The following is a 20,390-nucleotide window of genomic DNA, read 5'->3' as shown; positions in this document are numbered from 1 at the left end:
GGGGGGAGAAAAGGAGACTGAGCAGCCTGTCCAAAAAAGCACTCCAGCCTCTCCATTAGCTGGAAGAAAAGAGTGGGCGGCTTTGAGGAGTTGCTATTCTGTTGTGCGCCATGAATCACAGAGCGCCGATGTTTGTTCAGTTCCACGGCCCAACCTACACACTCCCATAATTAACCTTCTGCCTGGAAACCCTCTCCCTCTGACGTGTTTGTGCGTGTGTCTGTCTATGTGTAGCATGTGTGTATGTGTGTGTGTGTGTGTGTGTGTGTGTGTGTGTGTGTGTAGGGTTGACTTTCTCTCTGAGTGGTAGGAGAACACGGAGAGAAGATGGTTTTGGCCCAGATAAAAGAGTACTGTAGTCAGAGATTTCCACTTCAAGCAAGCTCGTCCTGCATCTTTTCCTCAATATATCGTAACAGGGCCATCAAATAAATATCCTGCACCTTTATTGTGTTTGGCGTTAAAGTCAGTCTTGTTGCCATCCTTGCTCAAGTGTTTGTTCACGAAGAAAATTGATTCAGCATTCATGTGAGTGACTGAGAAGTAAATATTCAAGTCCAGAGGTAGAGTTTTCTAGTTTAAGAAGGAATCTGAAAAATGTGTTATTAGAATTTCAAGCTCACTTATTTGTAGCATGTTGACTTTCAAACTCAGGCAAAATTACTTGCTTCTAGAAATGTAGCCAGCAATAAAAAATTAGAAGCAAGTCGAGTCCAACTGCAATCTGAAAATTTCATGCTGACAACACAAATAATCCAGATGCTCTTCATCTGCTTGTTCATTTCAACGCAATTAAACGTAAAAACTAAACTAATGTGGCAGTTAATAAAGCTCATTAATGCATTTATTAGAACATACTTCTAAATTAACATAGCTGTTATGCATACCATATTGCTGGCATGACTATAAACCTACAATAAATAGAATATACAGTCTCAGGGAAAAATCCAACATTACAGTGATATGCCCATTTATGCGGCAGGGACTAATCAGTTCACACTTTCTACATGGCAGTCCTTCCAGAAAAATGCGGAGTTTCTTTGTGATTGTTGTGGGGAACAATCCTTGATTATGCGGCACGTTTTCTTAAAAAATGCGATGGAATATGCGGGATATTTATGCAATTTTATGCGATGAAATTGCGGGAACTTGCAAAAACTGAGGTTTCATCATGGCTTCATCGCGGAGTTTACAGCTTTTCGATGATGTTCACGTAATTACGTCACTTCATAACGTCACTTCATAACGTCACTTCATAACGTCACTTCATAACGTTCCCATGGCAACAGGGGAAAATGGCTGCTCTTGTGTGAAGTAAACGCAACATTTTTCAACTTTCTGCTAAGATATATGTGACTTTTTTGCAACAAAAATGCGGGGATTATGAAATCATCCAAGCCCCGCATATTTTGTGCGGAAATCGGCAATTTATGCGGCGAAAGTGCGGCGTATTTGAAAAAATGCGGCTCCCGCATAAATATGCGGACTTTGGCTGATTATGCATTGAATTATGCAATCGCATAATCGCGTTTTTCTGGAGGGACTGATATGGGGTGTGTGTTGTAGCTCCTATGGTAAACCTCAGTCCCTATTTAATCTCACACCAGCCATAGATTTAGTCCACAATTCCAATATGTATTAGTTGAGTCTTAGTGCCTTGCTCAAGGTTATTTTGATAGTAATGTATCCCTCCTCCTCTTGGCTCTCATCTTACCTCATTGCCAAGCAGAGCAGAGACGCAGGCTTCCGAGGCATCACATATAGCTGTGAGGTCGTGACCCCCCTCCAGGGCAAGCACCAACCGACCGCCTGCCAGACCCATCAGCTGCCTGGTCAGGTAGCCAAAGCCTGGACACACAGGAAATGACAGCAAAGCGAGGGCAGAGAAAGAGAGGGGAAGAGAGAGAGAGCAGGAGAAAAAGAATGAGACTGGGGAGCACTGCTGTTCAAGCTCTAACTTCCTTTTTGGATATTGATCAAAGAAAAAAAGAGACAAAAAAGGGGGTTTTGAGCATGGATAAGAAAAGGGGTGACTGCATCAGAGAGAGGAAGAGAGAAAGAGAGTGCACTGTGGATTTACTAGGGGGGAAAAAAACGAGCCATAATATGAGCCAGGTTTAATTTTAATAAATGCGGCTTTGCGTTTAGGCTCGGACACAGTCTTTGATCTTTTTCTCTCGCTCAGGAGGAGGGGAGTTTTAACATATGTATTCAGCCAAACTTTCTTCTCCCCTAAATTCTACCCATATCCCCTCTTCCTGCAATCCTCTCTAACCACCCATGTCACCCCCTTAACAACCAAGACCCCTGCTCTTGTTTGAGATCTGCAGGATGGTTTTAGAAAAGCTCTTTGCTGGCATGCCAAGGTCTCGATCTGAATACGCAAGTCAGAGGCACAAAATAAACACAAAGGCGTGTGTTTACCTGTGTGTGCGTCTGTCAGTCTTTCCTGCTATATTGTGTTGCATTGTAATGGCAGGGAATATGAACGACATGAGTGAGACTGTGGAGGGCATGCGTTAAAATGTGAATGCATCATTAAAAGTTCCTAGAGAAAGTTTATCTATGGCTTAGAAAACAGAGAATGAATAACTGGGTAGCTGTGGTCAGCACTTACATTTGGCTGTCAGTTTGTATCCTCCCAGGGGTGGAGCATGTCCGTCGACCACATCAAAGCCTGAAGATACCAGAACCACGTCTGGGGCAAACTCGTTGGCAATAGGCATAACCACCGTCCTAGGAAAAAAACAACGTCACAACAAAATAATGTATTTATGGTGGAGACTGTATAAGAGATGTCGTATAAGCCTCCTATCTCTAACCAGGAATTGTGGCTTTACTGTATATAGAACACTTTGTTTGAAAACAAGTCCATGCATGCATTTGGGTTTTCGTTGGCTGCCCTCCTGCAGGAAGGCCAGACAGCAGAGATTTACTGTCTCAAAAACACTAACGGCATGGAAAGCTTGGTGATAAGTGGGGTTAAATCTTATCCTGCTGGCTTGAGGGGCAGTCTCCTTACCAACTTGCTCTTTTTGAAGAAGGCCTATCAAAAAGTCATGCTGCATTTTATTAACAGATACTTTTGCAGCTGCAAGACTGACATCTGGCTGAATGACAGGATAACTGGGCTACAACCAAACATAAACTGCTCCAAAATAAATGAAATATAATATATTCCGAGATAAGGAACCGATGCTCAACTCGCTCAAAAGTACAATCAAAATCACAGAGCCTGATGAGCCAAGTTGTCATGATTTCAAGATACCAATTGTGTGAATATAAACAGTTTTACAATTGTATTTCTACCATATTTCCATTACATGTAACGATGTCAAAGGATGTGAAGTTCAAAGCTAAACATAGAGAGAGAGAATCAAGAGGTAAAATAAGTTGAGCACTGAGGGCAACTGTAGATGTAAAATTGTGGTATTTCAACCATAGTCCCATATTCTGATAAGGCTACACTCTACCTTAACAATATTTAACACCATTTCTGTTTTTGGCCAAATAATCAGAAAATTGTGAAATAAGAAGAATGACCGACTTGCTGCAGGCAAGCTAAATACATAGTGGCTCTACTATTAAAGGATGTACATGGAGATATGCCTTTAGTGTGCTTACTGTCCTTTTGATGATGATTGTGGTATTTGGTGTAACTAGCCGGATATGCTACATGTCATTATTGCTGTATATCAGTTGCTGTATTTTTAAATTATTTCATGACTTTTCTTTCCCTTTCATGGTTATCAAAGCAAACATCCACCTAATGAGTTTGTATGTACTGTATGTGTGTGGCAGACAAAATTACAGCATACACTTTCTGAAGTGTAAAGTTTTGGAAATTTAGACGCAGTGATACACTACAACATCCTTATATAAAAAGGAGAAACGGAAGGACACATGTAATTGCATGCGTGTGTATGTGTGTTAAGTATGCAGGATAATTCTAACACTGGATGGGTGTGGTCAACAAGGGCTGTTTGTGTTCAACCTTCCTCTAACACACAGCTGGTAGGGAGGCTGCTTGTGTGTAATGCCCATAAATCCAATCATCAGTGGGGCACTGTGTAATGATTCACTGCAGGTTGTGGCTGGAAAATCCAGTCCGGTTTATATAGTGACCCTGTTAGAAAAAAAACCACCATACAGTATGTGTGTTTTGCACAGAAAGATACAATTAGAGAACACATAAGATTAGACTAGTTTGAATTTATCAACTTCATTTGTTAATTAAAGAAATTAATCCACTTATAATCTAGGTAATTTAAACATTGCTTAAAGAAAAAACAATTAAACAGTTAATGAAATAACTGTTAGTTTTTTCAGGATCTGGTAACGGTATCTGTAAATTATGAATTATTATAAATGTCTGATCACTGAACTAGGGTTTCCCGCGAGGCTTATTCGACTTTGTATGAAAGTATAATGTGTCGTAGTAATCTGGTTTAGTATGATTAAGGATGTCTCATTAAGTTCATAAATAGTTATAGACTTCACGGATGTGGTTCTCTCGGATTTGCTTAGAGTATACACAAGAATGTTCTGGGGGTCTAGGATATTTGGGCGAGTAGTGTTTTTGTGAGGTCTGCGAGTGATGGAGTACCACAGGGTTCCGCCGTAGGTCCTCTGTACTTTGCCAACCTCAGGAACACGATGCTGGTTTGCAGGCTGTGGGTGAGCAGCGTGCCCTGAACTTTGGAGGCCACCGGTTTTTCCAGTTCTTGTTCACCACCAAATTATAACCCTCAACTGCGCACACCACACCCCCCCCCCCCCCCCACCACAACACAACACCCATACGTACACACAGCTGTCGGAGGGAGAGGCGGTAGGTAGTATTAGAAGCTTTTTGGTAGTCCCAGACAGAAAGAATACACAGAGTGAATGCGTTACTGTATGTTAGCGTGCATTTGGCAATATTTCAGAGGAAACGTCATGTAAAGAAGATATAGGAATAGGATGGAGCAAAAAAAAGAGAGAGATACAGAGAGCAAGAAAATGAAAGAGGGAAAGGCCTTAAACCTCTAGGGGAGGAGTCTAGAAAGAAAACATAAACCAAGACTGAGTGAGTAAGGACATGAATGAAAAGTGGATGAAAATTATGTCAGCATTATGGCAAGTGCACATGTCTAAAAAAAAAAAAAAAAAGGTAACATGATTTATTGTACCAACAGTTGTATCAACAGTTCATCAGCTTTTAATTAGACCACAGTCAACAACACAAACTAGACAATTATGTGAAATGAACTTAGGGAAGTTAATATTTTTCAGCTCCAGTTTAAGATTTTATCGCATGTGTCACAGATTTTCTCCCTCTGTCTCCACCAACTCACAAACTCACATACACACACAGCATTGGCTCAATAACATTTGGGCCGTAAAAGACCCCACACTAAAGGGAGCTGGCCACAGGCGCGCATGTGGGCTGACACACGGCAGCGCAGGGGGAAACCTTGACCGCCAAGGATACTTTTAACTACTGAGAGCTCCCCCACCCTCCTCTACTAACCTTGAACACAGACAGAGACAGTTCTGGTCATGATGATGAAAAGTGCTGGTGTCATCAGTTCCATCCCCCACCCCCTTGAATAATTTCCATATTTAAGGAAATAAAAACCCACAGTAATCAATTAGCAGACTGGCATAAAGGGAAACCAGCGGTTTTAGCAAAGACTAATTGTGTGTGAATCAGAGGCGTTGTATGTGGAGATGAAAAAGCCTCTCTGTTAATTATGGGAGGGAAGAGTTTACGACTGAGCTGTAAGCTACGGGGCATCCTGAGTGAAGAGGTTGTGATGTAAACTACTGCTGGCTCTCTCACAGATAGATCTTACTGTGAGTGGAATTACTTGGGTAAGCATGTAGTGTAAACTTTTGTTTACGAATTGTTTGATTTACCTAGCAACCGGTGCATGTGTCAAAGTATCAGCTGAGGATTGTTGGGTCTGTGTTTGCACGCGTGAGAGAGTGTGTGGGAATGTTGTTTGGTCAATAAACTCAGTTCTGCCGTTCACAAAGTTGGGGGACCCGCGAGACAGAAAAAGAAAGAGTGGTCAAAATCAATGCAGCAGGGGTCAAGCCTGACATCATCAGGGTTATTTTCTCAGACTTTAAAAACCTCTGCCAAAGTACTTCCAAATTATACATTGATTATGATGACAGACAATAATCAAGATAAGAATCTAACTTGAATCTGTGACAAACACAGACACATGAAATGTAATTCTTACTGCCACCATCACTGCCTCTGTGCACACACACAACATATCTCCCTTTGCACATCAAGCCCTGTTAACATCGACTGTATTTTATAGACTACTAACTTCACCAAGCTAAACCTCACAATGGGGCTTTTTCCATTTGCTCTGCTCTGTCTTATTACTACTCTTCTGATCCTAATGAGTGCATTCAGTTTTGGGCAACTGTCATCCAATATGATTTCAAGTGCACACAAATGTGCTCACACAGGTTAATACAGCAGTAGGTCTTGACGTAGTGGTAATTTTTTGAGCCAAGGAAAACTTCCTCTCTAGAGACTCCTAATCTTTGTGCAATTACTCTAGTCATTAATTTATCCTTTTCCACATCGTGATTATGCCTTCTAATCCAACGTATTCCAGGTTTCTAACATGGAGGGCAAAGGGCTGAAATGTGGCATTGGTGGTGGACCACAAGCTGGAGATAAGACATTTAGTATTTCTAAAAAATGTTTAGTTATCAAATCCTTAGACTTCAATTGTTAATAGACATTGGAATAAACTAGTTATCTAATTCCATTTCTGCCAAAAATACAGTACTAGTCAAAAGTTTCGACACAAGTCTGTCCAAACCTTTGACTGGTACTGTATGTGTTATATCACTTTAATAAAAAGAGTGTAAACACATTTGAGGTTGAGTTTCTGTTATGCAAAGTTGAGAGAACAAGTTTTTTAGTCAAACAATCTGCCAGTATTTACCAAAGATAATCGCCATTACCAGCTAATTCCTTCATTTTCAATGATTGTAAAGTATTATAGGGACAGAAAGCATCCAAACCATGAGTTGTTAACATTGGAAAGATTCAACCTCACCCATTCAGTAAAGGGCCAGGTGAGGAATGTAGACTGTCCCTTAGAGGGAGCAGTGCTCATCAAACCAGTCAACAAAAGGTTAAACTGCAGAGCTTCAAGGCTTTCCCCCTCCGTTCATAAAAAAAAAAAGTAGAGGAGCGCGAGAGAGGAGAAAGAGAATAAGAGAGCGAAAAACTCACACACGCACACTTACACTTCAAAGCCCTGTCATCTGGCGCTGCGGAGAGCTGGTTTGAATTAAGTTTAATTCTCCTCCTCTCTCTTCTTTCCAAGTTCATGGTAGAAGAGGGAGTGAGAGGAGGATGAGGAGAGAGAGAGAGAGAGAGAGAGAGAGAGAGAGAGACACGGTGCTTCTGGTTTTCATTAGGGCCAATTTTCTTATCTTTTTTCTCTGTGCTTTCTGGAGGCTCAGACTTGATCCCCTGCAAATGCAACGTGGCACAGGCCAGCGGAGGAATGGGAAGGTGCCGGCTGCAAGGCACGCATCCCCTCCCGAAGACAAAGAGGGAGGAATGAGAGGACCACAACACACAGATAAACAATGAGATTGAAAGAGAGAGAGAAAGAGAGGCTGTGTGTATCAGGTGTCCATGCACATTTGTCCGTCTGCATGTGGTTGTAAATGTGTAAGCACATTGATGTAAAAGCTGCATGTGTGAGCATTTGTGCATCTGTTTCTCTGTGTTTTTGTGCATATTCCACCTTCATGTAAGTTTAAGCCAGGGCCTTCTGCATTTCTATGAGCTTGTGTGCAGCATGTGCATTTGTATAAACACATGCAGTATCTATAACTGTGTTACGTTGTGTGTGTGTGTGTGTGTGTGTGTGTGTGCGTGCGTGTGTGTGGTAGATCTATGAGCTGACTTTTGTGTGAGACAGTTTTGCTGCTGTCCTGTGGGGCCTATGAATTGTCCAATACCACTATAGCCTCGGGGGATTAATGACGCCAGGGTCTGAGGTGACACACACCCAAACTCTCTTTTACTTTATATCTTTGGACCTCCTTCATAATTCTGATTTAATAACCTACAATTACATAAACAGAACACGCAAACAGAGTACAAGCCTCTCTCCACATGCATGTTTACTCATGTGGGTGGATGCACCCCCGAACAAACACAGATATCAAAACTACTGTATAACAAAGCAGTTTAGTGTTAAGAGAGTGGCCTGGTTTAACTAAAGCACAGTGCGGTACTGACTAACTTAAAGATGCATTGACCGGCTCAAATACAGATGGAGCATCTCCAACAATGCCCTTATAAGAGTTAAAGGGTCACTCCACCTATTTTGTACATGACGTTCAGTGTAGTCATCACAATGAGTACTACACAGCCTGTGAAAACAGTTGTGTAATGTTTTCCGTGGCTCTGGTTCTCCAAAGTTTGAAAAAAAATAACCCTGACGATGTCATCAGCGTTATCTCATCTTGGGCTTAAGACCTAAACCTTTTAACCAAAAGCCTGCATTTAATGCATTATAAACTGGGAGGTGTGGTGTTTGAAAGAAGAGGACATTTAGGAGGCAGTAAGTGTCTAATGAAAGATGCTATTGAGTTGCATTACAATAATTATTGCAGGATCCTAGGTTTTTTCTAGCGTGATCCACATGGGGACTAAAAGTACTCTGAATATCTCAGCCTCCGCTGCATCAATTTTGACCTGTCTTTTTTTATTCTGTCTCTGGAGAGTAAACCAACATTATGGAAGTGCAATACTAAATGGTTGGAGTACTCCTTTAAAAATATGAAGTATCAATTTGTTATTAATAACAAGTTTATACCGGTTAGTGATAAACGGTTAAGTGTAAACTGTCATTTATGAGGCAAATCTGCAACACTGTAGTACTGTGGGAAAAAAGACAATGTTTTTACCAATTTATTGTAGTGTTGTAGTAGACAACTGAATAATATTTCAAATTAAAAAAGACATCTTCATTTTCAGTTAATTTCTATACATATTTTTCATATTTTTCAATCTTTTAGCCGTACGATACCATGGAATCATAGAATTCCAGCCCGTCACAGCTAGACAAGACATTGATTTTTGCCTTTCCTGTTATAAGTAATAGTACAGCACACTGTAGGCCATGTGTTTTTTTTAAATCAATTTCTATATTGAAGTGCATCAGCAATTCTTCTAGTAATTTGGATACCTCTGAAGATCTGCACTCAACCGAGGTTGTTAATTATGGAAGGTTCTGTAACACTCATTAAACTTGTTCATTAGATGCTGTGCACAGTTGCTAGTTTTTATATGTGTTACTGTTCAATGGTATTTCATTTGTGTGAATAATACTCTGCTTTGTGTATCAATATAGATGGAGAGAAATAATATACCAACTTGTGTGTGAGGCATACTGCACTGGCTACTGGCTTCAGTGATTATACATAATGTCTGTAGTATGATATATGTATATTATGTGGTTGTCATCGGTCTGTATGCACATATGGGTAGAAAGAGGAGGATGAAGGGGGAAGAAACAATAAAAAGTGAAGAGAGGGGGAGTGAGAGCACACAGGGGTCTGGGCTGCATTAACGGGCTAAGGTGTGCTTCCGGGTGCTTGCGTGCGGAAAGCTGTGAGAAGACTGTGGCCTGTCCGTTTAGTGTGCTTGGCTCGGGCCAGATGGACACACGGTCGCATACATGGGTTCATCTTCAAAGAGTGCTGGAACCAATCCAGACCTGCTCCTTACCAGCTGTTTGAACCAGAGGTGTGCATGAGACAAGAGACGTCTGTGGTAACTCCATGTCTGTATGCTTGTAGGCCTTTCAAGCGCGCGTGCGTGTGTGTGTGTGTGTGTGTGTGTGTGTGTGTGTGTGTGTGTGTGAGTATGTTTTTTACGTGTGACTGTGTGTGTGTGTGTGTGTGTGTGTGTGTGTGTGTGTATGTGTGTTTGTTTGGTGGAACGAGAACAAATGGGATCATTTGAGGCAGGGGGCAGAGAGAGAGAGTGGGCGAAGGGGAACAGTTATTATACTGCTATTTGATGATGATAAAACTCTGCCTATTTGTTTCATTACAAAGTCCGATGGAGCAGTGCCAGTCTAGAGTGGACCTAATAGAAATCAGGCCTTGCAGCTCCCTATCTACGCAACAGCCCCCAATAGATCATTTGTCAAAGTATGTACTGCTGAGCATTCCCTCCAAGTCACTTTCAGGGCAGATATTTAGCATCGCAAAGTAACTAAATCTACAGTAAGACAACTCAGTCACAAACTCTCTAAAGTAGCAGATGCTATTGTGTCTTACCTAAATGCAGCCAGGTAGTCTGCATCACCCATGGGAGGTTCCAGTCCTCCAGTAAAGGCCATGTTCACATTGAAGCCTTCACCTGCTCCACTGCCCACCTAAAACACACACACACACACACATATACACACACACACACACACACACACACACACACACACACACACACGGTTACTTTGTGCAACAGGTGGGTGGGCAGGCAGAGAGACAGACTGGTGTTCCTTCCCACCTCGTCAGGTGCTCCACTGCCAGGAAAGAAGTTGCCATCATCGTAGCGATGCAGTGACAGGTAGAGAATACTGGGGTCTGTGTAGAAGGCCTGCTGGGTGCCATTACCATGGTGAACATCCTGGAAACATCGAAAAGGGACAGGTTAGGGCAAAAATCTTACACAGCTGGGTGTGGTGTGAGTGTGGGAAAATGAGTGATTAACACTGGAGACATAACAGCAGCTGTCACCAAAAGGACATCAAATGATTTGGAATGAGTTTCACAGAGACGGGACAACCAACTCCTGCACCTGCACCAGGACTAACTGAATGACACTCAGAGACTGCAATACTGCCAGACAGTCAAGTCTGTACCTCAGCTGCAGTCCGTTGTGATCTCGGTCTGCCATCTTACCTGGCAGACCGAACCTACCGGGTAACCTGGAGAGGGTCTAGCTCAGAACCTTGCCCACTTAAAACTGGGGTTCCTCAGGGATCAGTCCTGGGTCCCCTCCTCTTCTCTCTGTACACCAACTCTCTCGGGTCTGTCATTCAGTCGCACGGCTTTTCTTATCACAGCTACGCAGATGACACCCAACTAATTCTCTCCTTTGCTGAGTCTGAAACTCAGGTAGCATCACGTATCTCGGCCTGTCTGACTGACATCTCTTCTTGGATGTCCACACACCATCTGAAACTCAACCTCGACAAGACTGAGCTCCTTTTCCTTCCAGGGAAGGGCTCTCCTACCCAAGACCTGACTATAACAATTGACAACTCTATAGTAGTCCCCACCAAGACTGCTAGAAACCTGGGTGTAACACTTGACGACCAACTCTCCTTCACTGCTAACATTGCTGCAACCACCTGATCGTGTAGATACATGCTGCATAACATCAGAAGGATACGTCCCCTTCTAACGCAGAAGGCGGCTCAGGTCCTGGTTCAGGCTCTAGTCATCTCACGTCTAGACTACTGCAACTCCCTCCTGATTGGCCTGCCTGCATGTGCCATCCAACCCCTGCAGCTCATTCAGAATGCAGCGGCTCGACTTGTCTTCAACCTCCCTAAGTTCTCTCACACTACACCTCTCCTCCGTTCTCTTCGGCCCGCATCCGCTTCAAGACACTAGTACTTACGTACAGGGCCACGAACGGATCAGCACCCGCTTACATCCAGAACATGGTCAAACCATATACCCCAACCCGCCCACTTCGTTCTGCATCAGCCAAACTGCTGGCTGCTCCCTCACAGCGAGGGAGAACTAATCACTCAACAAAATCCCGACTGTTCACTGTCCTGGCTCCCAAATGGTGGAACGAGCTCCCCATCGATATCAGGATGGCCGAAAGCCAAACATCTTCCGCCGAAGGCTAAAAACGCATCTCTTCCGACTACACCTCGGATAAAAAAAAATAAAAAATAAATAAAAAATCTTGAACTTGCACTTTCGAACCTGCACTTTCATATGTCTCTTTGTAGCTTTGCCTATTTAAAGCTACTGTATTTGCACTTACTACTTGTGGTCTGGAGTTTGAACCTTCACAGTTGAAAGCACTTAATTGTAAGTCGCTTTGGATAGAAGCGTCAGCTAAATGACATGTAATGTAATGTAATGTTAAAGAGGGATGGTCAGCAGGATTCAATAAAACTCAACTTCAAAAGTTCTTTACTTTTGCCAGCAAGACAACATCTATTAAATGACCTCATTGACTATATCCCAAGAATGCTTTAATACACTGATCCTAAAAATGTCCCTGTTGGCTGGAGTCGCATGACAATGACTTTGCTAGCTGCACTAAACGTCCCCCTGTGACAGACAGAGAGGAAATGAAAAAGCCCTTCAAAGGCTTTTGGTAATGGCCATGACCAGCCAGGGACTCCTAGACATGACCGAGGCTTTGTCATACCTTCTTAAAAATTACATTGTCCCTTTTTTTTTTTCAAAAGAGAGACAGTGTCTGACCTAAATAGCTGATATTTTAAGCCCTTTTCTTCCTCTCATAACAAGTACACTATACAGGTTGCTGACTGTTTTGGACCCAGTGGTCTAATGGGCACATATATGTATTTCTGGGTTTCTGTGGTTTATTTTACAAGATATCCTGCCTACCCATTTCTGAAAAAAGAAAACCTAATGAAAACACACAATGTAAATAAGATGTTCAACTGCCACCACAACAGCACTTAGGTGTGAATTCTCTAAATAGATGGTTATGTACCAAGCAAACCATTGCGCTGTATTTGGTACTCACCCAGTCCACGATGAGGATTTTACTGACATTGAGTCTCTGCTGCAGCAGCTTGGCTGCTATGGCGACTGAGTTGAAATAACAGAAGCCCCTGAAAGTGGACAGTAACGAGACAGTGCTATTAACTTCCTGAAATCATCATATTTACAAGCTTGAGCAATATTATACTTAAATACAGTCATGACATTAAAGTATAGCTGACATTAAGGTACAACACATTAATGTATGTTGTGCCGAAATTAAATAGAAGCTTTAATATTTGCATATACTATATTACAAAATGGAATGCAAGTTGTCTAGAAGGACGAGGCTAATACAGCTTTTTAACAGGTGAGGTAGTAGGAAATGTCAGGGAATTGTATGTCCTGAAGGGAATTGAATTTACCAGAATGATGAAGTTATGGAGAAAGGTCTGATAAAGTGGCTGTTATTCAGGCTAGAACTGATCTTTCTCTTGCTCAATTTTCCAATGTACTTACATAGGCGTGCTCTCCTCCGCGTGGTGTCCAGGAGGTCGAACTACAGCAAAACCATTCTGTCAGGGGAAACGAAAATCAATCTGACGATACATTTCCTTTCTCTTTGAGAGACTGAGAGGTCAGATGAGGATGACAACACAAATCAAAAGCAAAATTAATTCAGTCTCATGATCTTACGTCTATGTACAATGTGCGTCCGTCAATACCAAACCATAATCTTCTCACCACCATAATTCTTCAAAGAAAATGTCACCGTGCCTTAGTTAGCCTTAGAGAAATTCATAAGCGTGTGCATACCCATACACAGAAACAGATGCTTACATCGGGTCAGTTAAGGGGAGCTTTGTTAAGGCAGGGGCCTGTGGGACTCCCAGCAACTGTTTTTGGGGCTCCCACTGCTTTGGGGGGACATTAGAAAGATGTTCGGGCTGATGTAGAGCGAGGCAAGCTGGACTAATGATGTTGAGTCAGCTGCTGTGGATTAGCAGCTAGCCGAGAGTTTACTGTAGATACAACGGCCTCAGCTGGTTTGAAGACACTCGAAATAAGCGGGCTGCATAATACAATATGTATGTAGGTGTATGAGAGACGAGGGGAAGGTGGATTGTTTCTCCACGCAGAGGAAAAAATAACAATGGATTAAAATAGACACAGGGAGAGAAATAGAAAGCAACAGATGGAGTGAGTGACAGGTGTGTGTGTGTGTGTGTGTGTGTGTGTGTGTGTGTGTGTGTGTGTGGGGAGTAGAGTTATAGCGTTCTGTGGAGCTCAGAGAGTTGTTGGTGCAGGTGGAATTTGGTCATTTTGGCTGTGGAGGATCCACAGAGGACCATCTGTACTGTATGTGTGTAAGCATGTGTGTGTGTGTGTGTGTGTGTGTGTGTGTGTGTGTGTGTGTGTGTGTGTGTGTGTGTGTGTGTGAGCATGCGTGTGAGCGTGTGTGTGTGCATGTGTACACATGTGTATGCATGTGTTAAGATCAGGTTAAGCTGAGGGCAAGTCAATGCCTGTGAACTTGAACCACAGTTGAAGCAAGTCCATATTTGTCATGTCTATGTTAAGTTTAGCGTTTTTCCTCCTGGAATGTGTGGTCCATTTTATTTTCCTATTAAGCTCTGATATTAGCAATCACAAAATGTTCTATAGAACAGACCATTCGTTTTTATAGTAATTGTGCCCACATGCAAGAGGTACTGAATGGCAGCACATACAGTCAAAAACGTGGCGTGCTACTGTCTCTCAGAGGAATGTCATTAGTCTGTGGTATGTTGGTGCTAAGCTAACGCTAAGTGTGACGGCTGCTCTGCAGGTGGCTGTGGTGTAATGCCAATAAAACAGGCCTGTTAGTGGGGTCTGTTGGCATTTGCAGTGGCCGTGTGCCGGGCCTCCCTGCTGGGTTCAAACAGTAAGCAGCCATTGCCACAGACACAGGAAGGCTGGCTGGCTGTTGGGCAAAGCGTGACGGGGGTGGGGATGTCTGTCTGGGAGGTGGTAACGAGACTTTGGGATGGATGGCTCTGGAAAGAGGTTTCTCTTTTCTTGAGGTGTTTGGAGGTGCGGATGGATAGTACAGCACTGTGAGATGATGTACTCATAGTGTTGGGTGTAACAAGGTTTAATTAATCCATTAGCAATATTCTCAAATAAACATTTACATAATCACTTATGTGCATAGAGGCAGTCCAACCTGACAAGCAGACTAAAATCAAACCCTTAAAACTTCTAGTCATGGATTTATTTTGGTGGAATCCATCTGAGCTTTGTTGGCTCCAACTCAAAGGTTATTAAACAAAAACACAGAAATACCCACATATAAAAGGCCACACAGATGACAAACACACGTCATCCATTAGTCAGTCCAATCCCTGTAAATAAAGCCAACAACAACTTTGCTGCTCATTTGACTCCACAAAGCATCCGAACAAACCTTCAGCTCTCCTGTTGCTACTTTGAAGACGAGCTCCACCACCGAGCCGACGGCCAGACGAGCTGCACTGGATGAATGGACCTCATTCCAAATGGTATCGCTGTCCACCTGCAAACACAAACACAATGCAGTATTGAGTTGTTTATATCACATTTTTTAAAAGGAGAAAAAATATGCAACTTCACACTGTTTTCCATTTTTGGTTTACAGTACTTCAGTGTGACAGTGATTGCAAAACTGTGGGGACATTTGGAAACATTTAGCTTGTGTCATTTCACATCAAAGTTAGTCTTTAAAAGTGGCTGTTTAGGGACTGCTGAAATTGTTTCATTGTCATTGAGAGAACACAACAGAGAGTGACACTGTGAGGCAGTAAGACATATTTAGAAGCTTAATCATACCGACAGCATCATTTCTGACGTCATCACTTCCCACGCAAAGGTTGTGATTTATAAAAAAACAAACTTGACGGCAGAATGTGCGGTCCTCCACGCAAACTCTGACCCATGCGTACACACATTTTGGAGACAATGGGAATTGGCGACGCAGATGGTGAGGTGGTGAACTGAAGTCAGACTGCAGAAAGTACATCCGGGAATAACAATTACTCGTAATATGTTCAAGTATTGATGCCTCACGCACATTTTTTTGTTTTTTTTCGATTGCTAAACGACAGTGGTCACAACTGAAACCACGTGCAAAACTCAAACTACAGTCTGCACTACCAACAGTCACCTGAGCTAAACAGTTCACATCTCCTGCAAAACTCATTCTAAGCAACACAACTCTTAACACACGTCTCAAAACAGGCTCAGTGCAGCCAAACACTATGAACAATCCTCACTGAGATAACACACACTGTCACTGAGAACACACAGGGAGTACAAACACTAGCATCAAACACCAATACAGAAATTACAAACTTTGAATAATTTGAATAATAATTGAATAATTTAAGTGACTTTACACTAATCAATGTTTGCTATAAAAAAAGAGTTAAATTATTTTCTTTCTTTTTTTATTTTATTTAATTATTTATTTATTTAAATTTTGAGGTAAACAAGAATGAATGAAAATCCTCAGTTTGCTTACCTACACTTACCTACTAAATATTTATATATATATATATATATATATATATATATATATATATATAATCGTTACACTTAATGTCCTCGTTTTTGGTCCGAACTTTAATACTGTTCGTGACAAAAACTGCATGAAGAAAAGTGTGTTTGCCTATTACACTTTCGTCTTCAAATTGTTTCTCAGGGTTGGGGAATACCACTAGTTGATGCTGTGATTTTGGCAAGGTGTTAACAATCACAAATTGTTGCAAACATATAAATTCTGCGGTGACCCCCGTGCATAATGCTGCCTGATGGCACTGCTGGCACTGCAGGAGGACTACGCCAATGACAGAATCAGGAGAGAGAGAGAATTCAGGGACCATGACGATGACTGACTAATATGCCGATTTAAATTCCCTAAAGCTGAGCTCTTGGATCTATGTACTGAATTGGGTCCAGTAGAGAGGGCAACGCGCCGGAACCGTGCTATCCCGGTCCAAATACAGGTCCTCGCCACTCTGGGGGAAACCGACTGTTTCCAGAGGGAAATGTCAGACAGATAAGTGTTTTTTTTAATAAATATTATATATAATATTCACCTTTATCACTAAGGCTTGTTTGGATATAATATGTAGTTCTGTGAAATCTAGGTCTGGTATATCGATACTGTCCCGGAGTGTGCCGTAATGCTTGCCGTTTTGGACAGTATTATTAATATAGGTAGTCTATGGATCAGGTTTTCCTACACTGTGCGAGAACTGGCCGAAATTATGATTCAATTTGCAGCAATTCCCGAGCATCTGAGAAGTTTTTTGCTTTTTCCCCGCCAGTCGTCATGATTCGGCGTAACGAAAGAACAACTGCCAGGGTCATTAACATACTGATCAGCATTCATGAGGGGCTTTGCATTGACTATTTATGGTTAAAAATGGGCGTGTACAGAGCGGGATAAGAGGCTGATTCCCGTACGCACACTTGTGGGTAATCTGTTATTTATAAAGGGAACATTGCTTAAAGGTGTGCGTATGCACAGTTTTATAAATCTGAATGTTTTTTTGGCGTACGCCATTTTTGGCTTTTGGGCGTACGTACACTTTTAGTAAGGATCCTACGCACAGTTTTATAAATGAGACCCCTGATGAGTAAGATAACTGTGTTTTAAGATGTTCATCAATACATACATTGTCTTAGTTAAAAACTTAAAATATTTCTTAATTAATAATGGGTTACTCATTCTGAGGTTTATTGTAATTTTATGTGTCAATTTTAAAGTAAAGGGTACATCAGTTTCGATGTCCATATGATGGAAAATTTTAAGTATGGGTAAAAACAAACTGGAAATTAAAGGCAAGAAAAGTTGAGCTATTTATTTATTTATTTTATAGAGTGAAAATAAGATTTCAGGATTGACTGTATATACAGTATGATTTTGTGTGTGTGTGTATGTGTGTGTGTGTGTGTGTGTGTGTGTGTTCTGAGTATGTTCAGACATTGGGCCACCATTCAGTGGTTAAGCATTGTTAATGCTAAGGCACGCTCATTCCTCAGCCCCAATCACAATAGTACATCCACACACATGTAGGTGTATACACACACACACACACACACACACACACACACACACACACACACACACACACACACACAAAGCCAAATGAACCACAATATTCTATGTGATTCATTGATTGTAAGCAGGACCTTGCACAGGATAATATACACACCCTCCATCATGCAGGGCAGGTACTGCAGGCAGATGGAGCACTTGATAAACACAGAGAAGAAGAAGCTGGCAGAGGAAAAGAAGAAAAGGAAGGTCTGTGTGTCGATGTGTTTGAACTGTAGACACATGTGCCGAGTGGACGATGCCAGAGCTCTAGCGATGTTTTTTGAAGTAAACCTGGGGCTCACCTATCAATCAATCAATCAATCAATCAAACTTTATTTATATAGCACTTTACAGCAACCAGCAGGTATCCAAAGTGCTTAACATCGAAACCAAGAATAAAAACACATATCATACAATATAAAGAAAGAACATGTAAAATCAGAAATAGTTACAGAGAAACAGAAGAACGAAATCGTCACACCACTGCTACGTATTAAAAGCCTGACTAAACAGATGCGTTTTAAGTTTGGACCTAAAAAGAGCTACATCTGTAATAGTGCGGATATCAGGGGGTAACTTGTTCCAGAGTCTCGGGGCAGCAACTGCAAAAGCCTGGTCACCCCACCGTTTATATCTAGACCTTGGCACTTCTAAAAGTCGCTGGTTTGAAGACCGCAAATGTGCTCCCGCAAAGTTAAAATTTCGGACAAATACTCCGGGGCTAGACCATTTAAGGCCTTGAAAGCAAACAATAAAATCTTAAAATCGATTCTAAAACGCACAGGGAGCCAATGAAGGGTGTAGAGAACAGGAGTGATATGTGCACGTCTAGATGTGTTTGTTAAAAAGCGAGCAGCTGCATTTTGCACAAGTTGAAGACGTGAGATGGAGGTCTGATTCAGACCAACGTAAAGAGCATTACAATAATCCAACCTAGAACTAATAAAGGCATGAATTGCCTTTTCTAGATCGTGCCTGTTGAGGAAAGGCTTAACTTTAGCCAGGAGACGAAGCTGGAAAAAGCTCATTCTAACAACATCACTGATCTGCTTGTCAAATTTCATGCTGCAATCAAAAGTAACCCCCAAATGTTTGACAGCTGACCTAGTGTAGGATGCTAGAGCTCCCAAACTCAAAGCTGGACCATTTTGCGTGCCTGAAGTACTGAAAATAATACACTCCGTTTTATCTTCATTCAAATTAAGAAAGTTTTCTGAAAGCCACAGCTTAATATCAGTGATGCAACTAAGCAGGGAGTTTAGTGCGACACTGTCATTTGCTTTAATAGGCAAATAGATTTGCAAATCATCTGCGTAACAATGAAATGACAGTTTATGCTTTCCTATAATAGCCCCTAAAGGCAGCATATATAAAGAGAACAGAATGGGGCCAAGAATTGAGCTACTTTGAATATTGTTAACTTTAACCTGCCAGTCACCTGCTCTGTCAGACCGCTGGCCTTTTCATCCACACTGACAATCTTCCAGTCAGTCAGCTGGCTGACTGGTACAGCCCCTCAGTCCTTCAACCAGTCAGTGTGTTAAGCGACTCAACAGCTTTTCAGCCAGCCGGCCCACTTTACTTTCCTCTTGTCTCCTGTGACAGGAGCGATCAGGGCTGGAGGAGGACTCCATAATAACATCCACAGGGGAAGAAAAGGGCTCTTTTTAAGTTGTGCCAAGGAAGAACCATGAAACACAAATTGTGGTGCATTTACCATAGACTAAAAACTAAAAAGGAGGGAGTGAGGAGGTATAGAGAGTGTTGATGATTAGTGACTGATGGAGCAGAGAGAAAGAGAGAGAGAAGCTGGCGTAAGTGGAAGACACTATGTAGCAGCCGAGTCAGTGATTGAGCGAGGGAGCAAACGAAGAGCCAAGTGAGTGAGTGAATGGGAAACTGAATCATATATACAAGTCAGGTTAATGAGCACAAACAGATGCTGCTCCAAAGGAGCATGTGGAGACTGGGTGGTTTATTATTTCCCATGTTGATGCTAGCTTCGCCTCAAGCCAGGAGTGGGACGCAAGTTAGTCAAAAAGTGAAAGGGAAGGGGTGTGGGGGTGTGTGTGTGTGTGTGTGTGTGTGTGTGTGTGTGTGTGTGTGTATGTCGGAGGTAGAAAAGAGCGGGAATGTGCTGGTATGATGGAATGATGGTTTCCCACAGGCTGACGGCCTAATTTCAAACCCCTTCCTCTGTAAATGTGTGTGTGCGTGGCTTGTATGTGTGCGTATGACAGGAAGACAACAATTTAGACCCCATTTGCCATTATAAAGAGCAGAACAGAGCAGCGCGGAGCTTGGGCTCTTCTTGTTCCCACCACAGCAACAGCAGTAAGCCCCAAGGGAGTAAAGAAAGGGGGGCATAGAAAGAGAGGGAGAGAGTCAGGATGTATGGATGACATGTAGAAGAGTTGGAGATGTAGAAAGAGCAAGTAAAAGGGCAATGTAGGTGTAGGTGAGTGGGTATCGGGCTGGCCTTTGGAAATCCTCAACATTGTGTAAAAGTCAACAATCCCAC

The 20,390-nt window shown here is 42.1% G+C and overlaps 1 protein-coding gene across 5 annotated transcripts in view; it reads right to left on the bottom strand.

Moving 5' to 3' along the window:
• hdac4 (histone deacetylase 4) overlaps positions 1-20,390 on the bottom strand; it is a 136,753-nt gene that overhangs the window by 11,118 nt on the left and 105,245 nt on the right. For all 5 annotated transcript variants that reach the window (XM_036004143.1, XM_031291491.2, XM_036004144.1 and 2 more), the window contains 7 exons: positions 15,194-15,301; positions 13,267-13,322; positions 12,791-12,878; positions 10,556-10,675; positions 10,327-10,424; positions 2,618-2,736; positions 1,715-1,848 (listed from right to left, as the gene is read on the bottom strand). In XM_036004143.1, coding sequence (XP_035860036.1) covers positions 1,715-1,848; positions 2,618-2,736; positions 10,327-10,424; positions 10,556-10,675; positions 12,791-12,878; positions 13,267-13,322; positions 15,194-15,301 — 723 coding nt within the window. The remainder of the gene's footprint in view (positions 1-1,714; positions 1,849-2,617; positions 2,737-10,326; positions 10,425-10,555; positions 10,676-12,790; positions 12,879-13,266; positions 13,323-15,193; positions 15,302-20,390) is intronic.

Source organism: Sander lucioperca, chromosome 8 (genome assembly GCF_008315115.2).
Source record: "Sander lucioperca isolate FBNREF2018 chromosome 8, SLUC_FBN_1.2, whole genome shotgun sequence".
Classification (NCBI taxonomy): domain Eukaryota; kingdom Metazoa; phylum Chordata; class Actinopteri; order Perciformes; family Percidae; genus Sander; species Sander lucioperca.
Note: the sequence above shows the minus strand (reverse complement) of the source record. Positions and strands in the feature narration are given on the sequence as shown.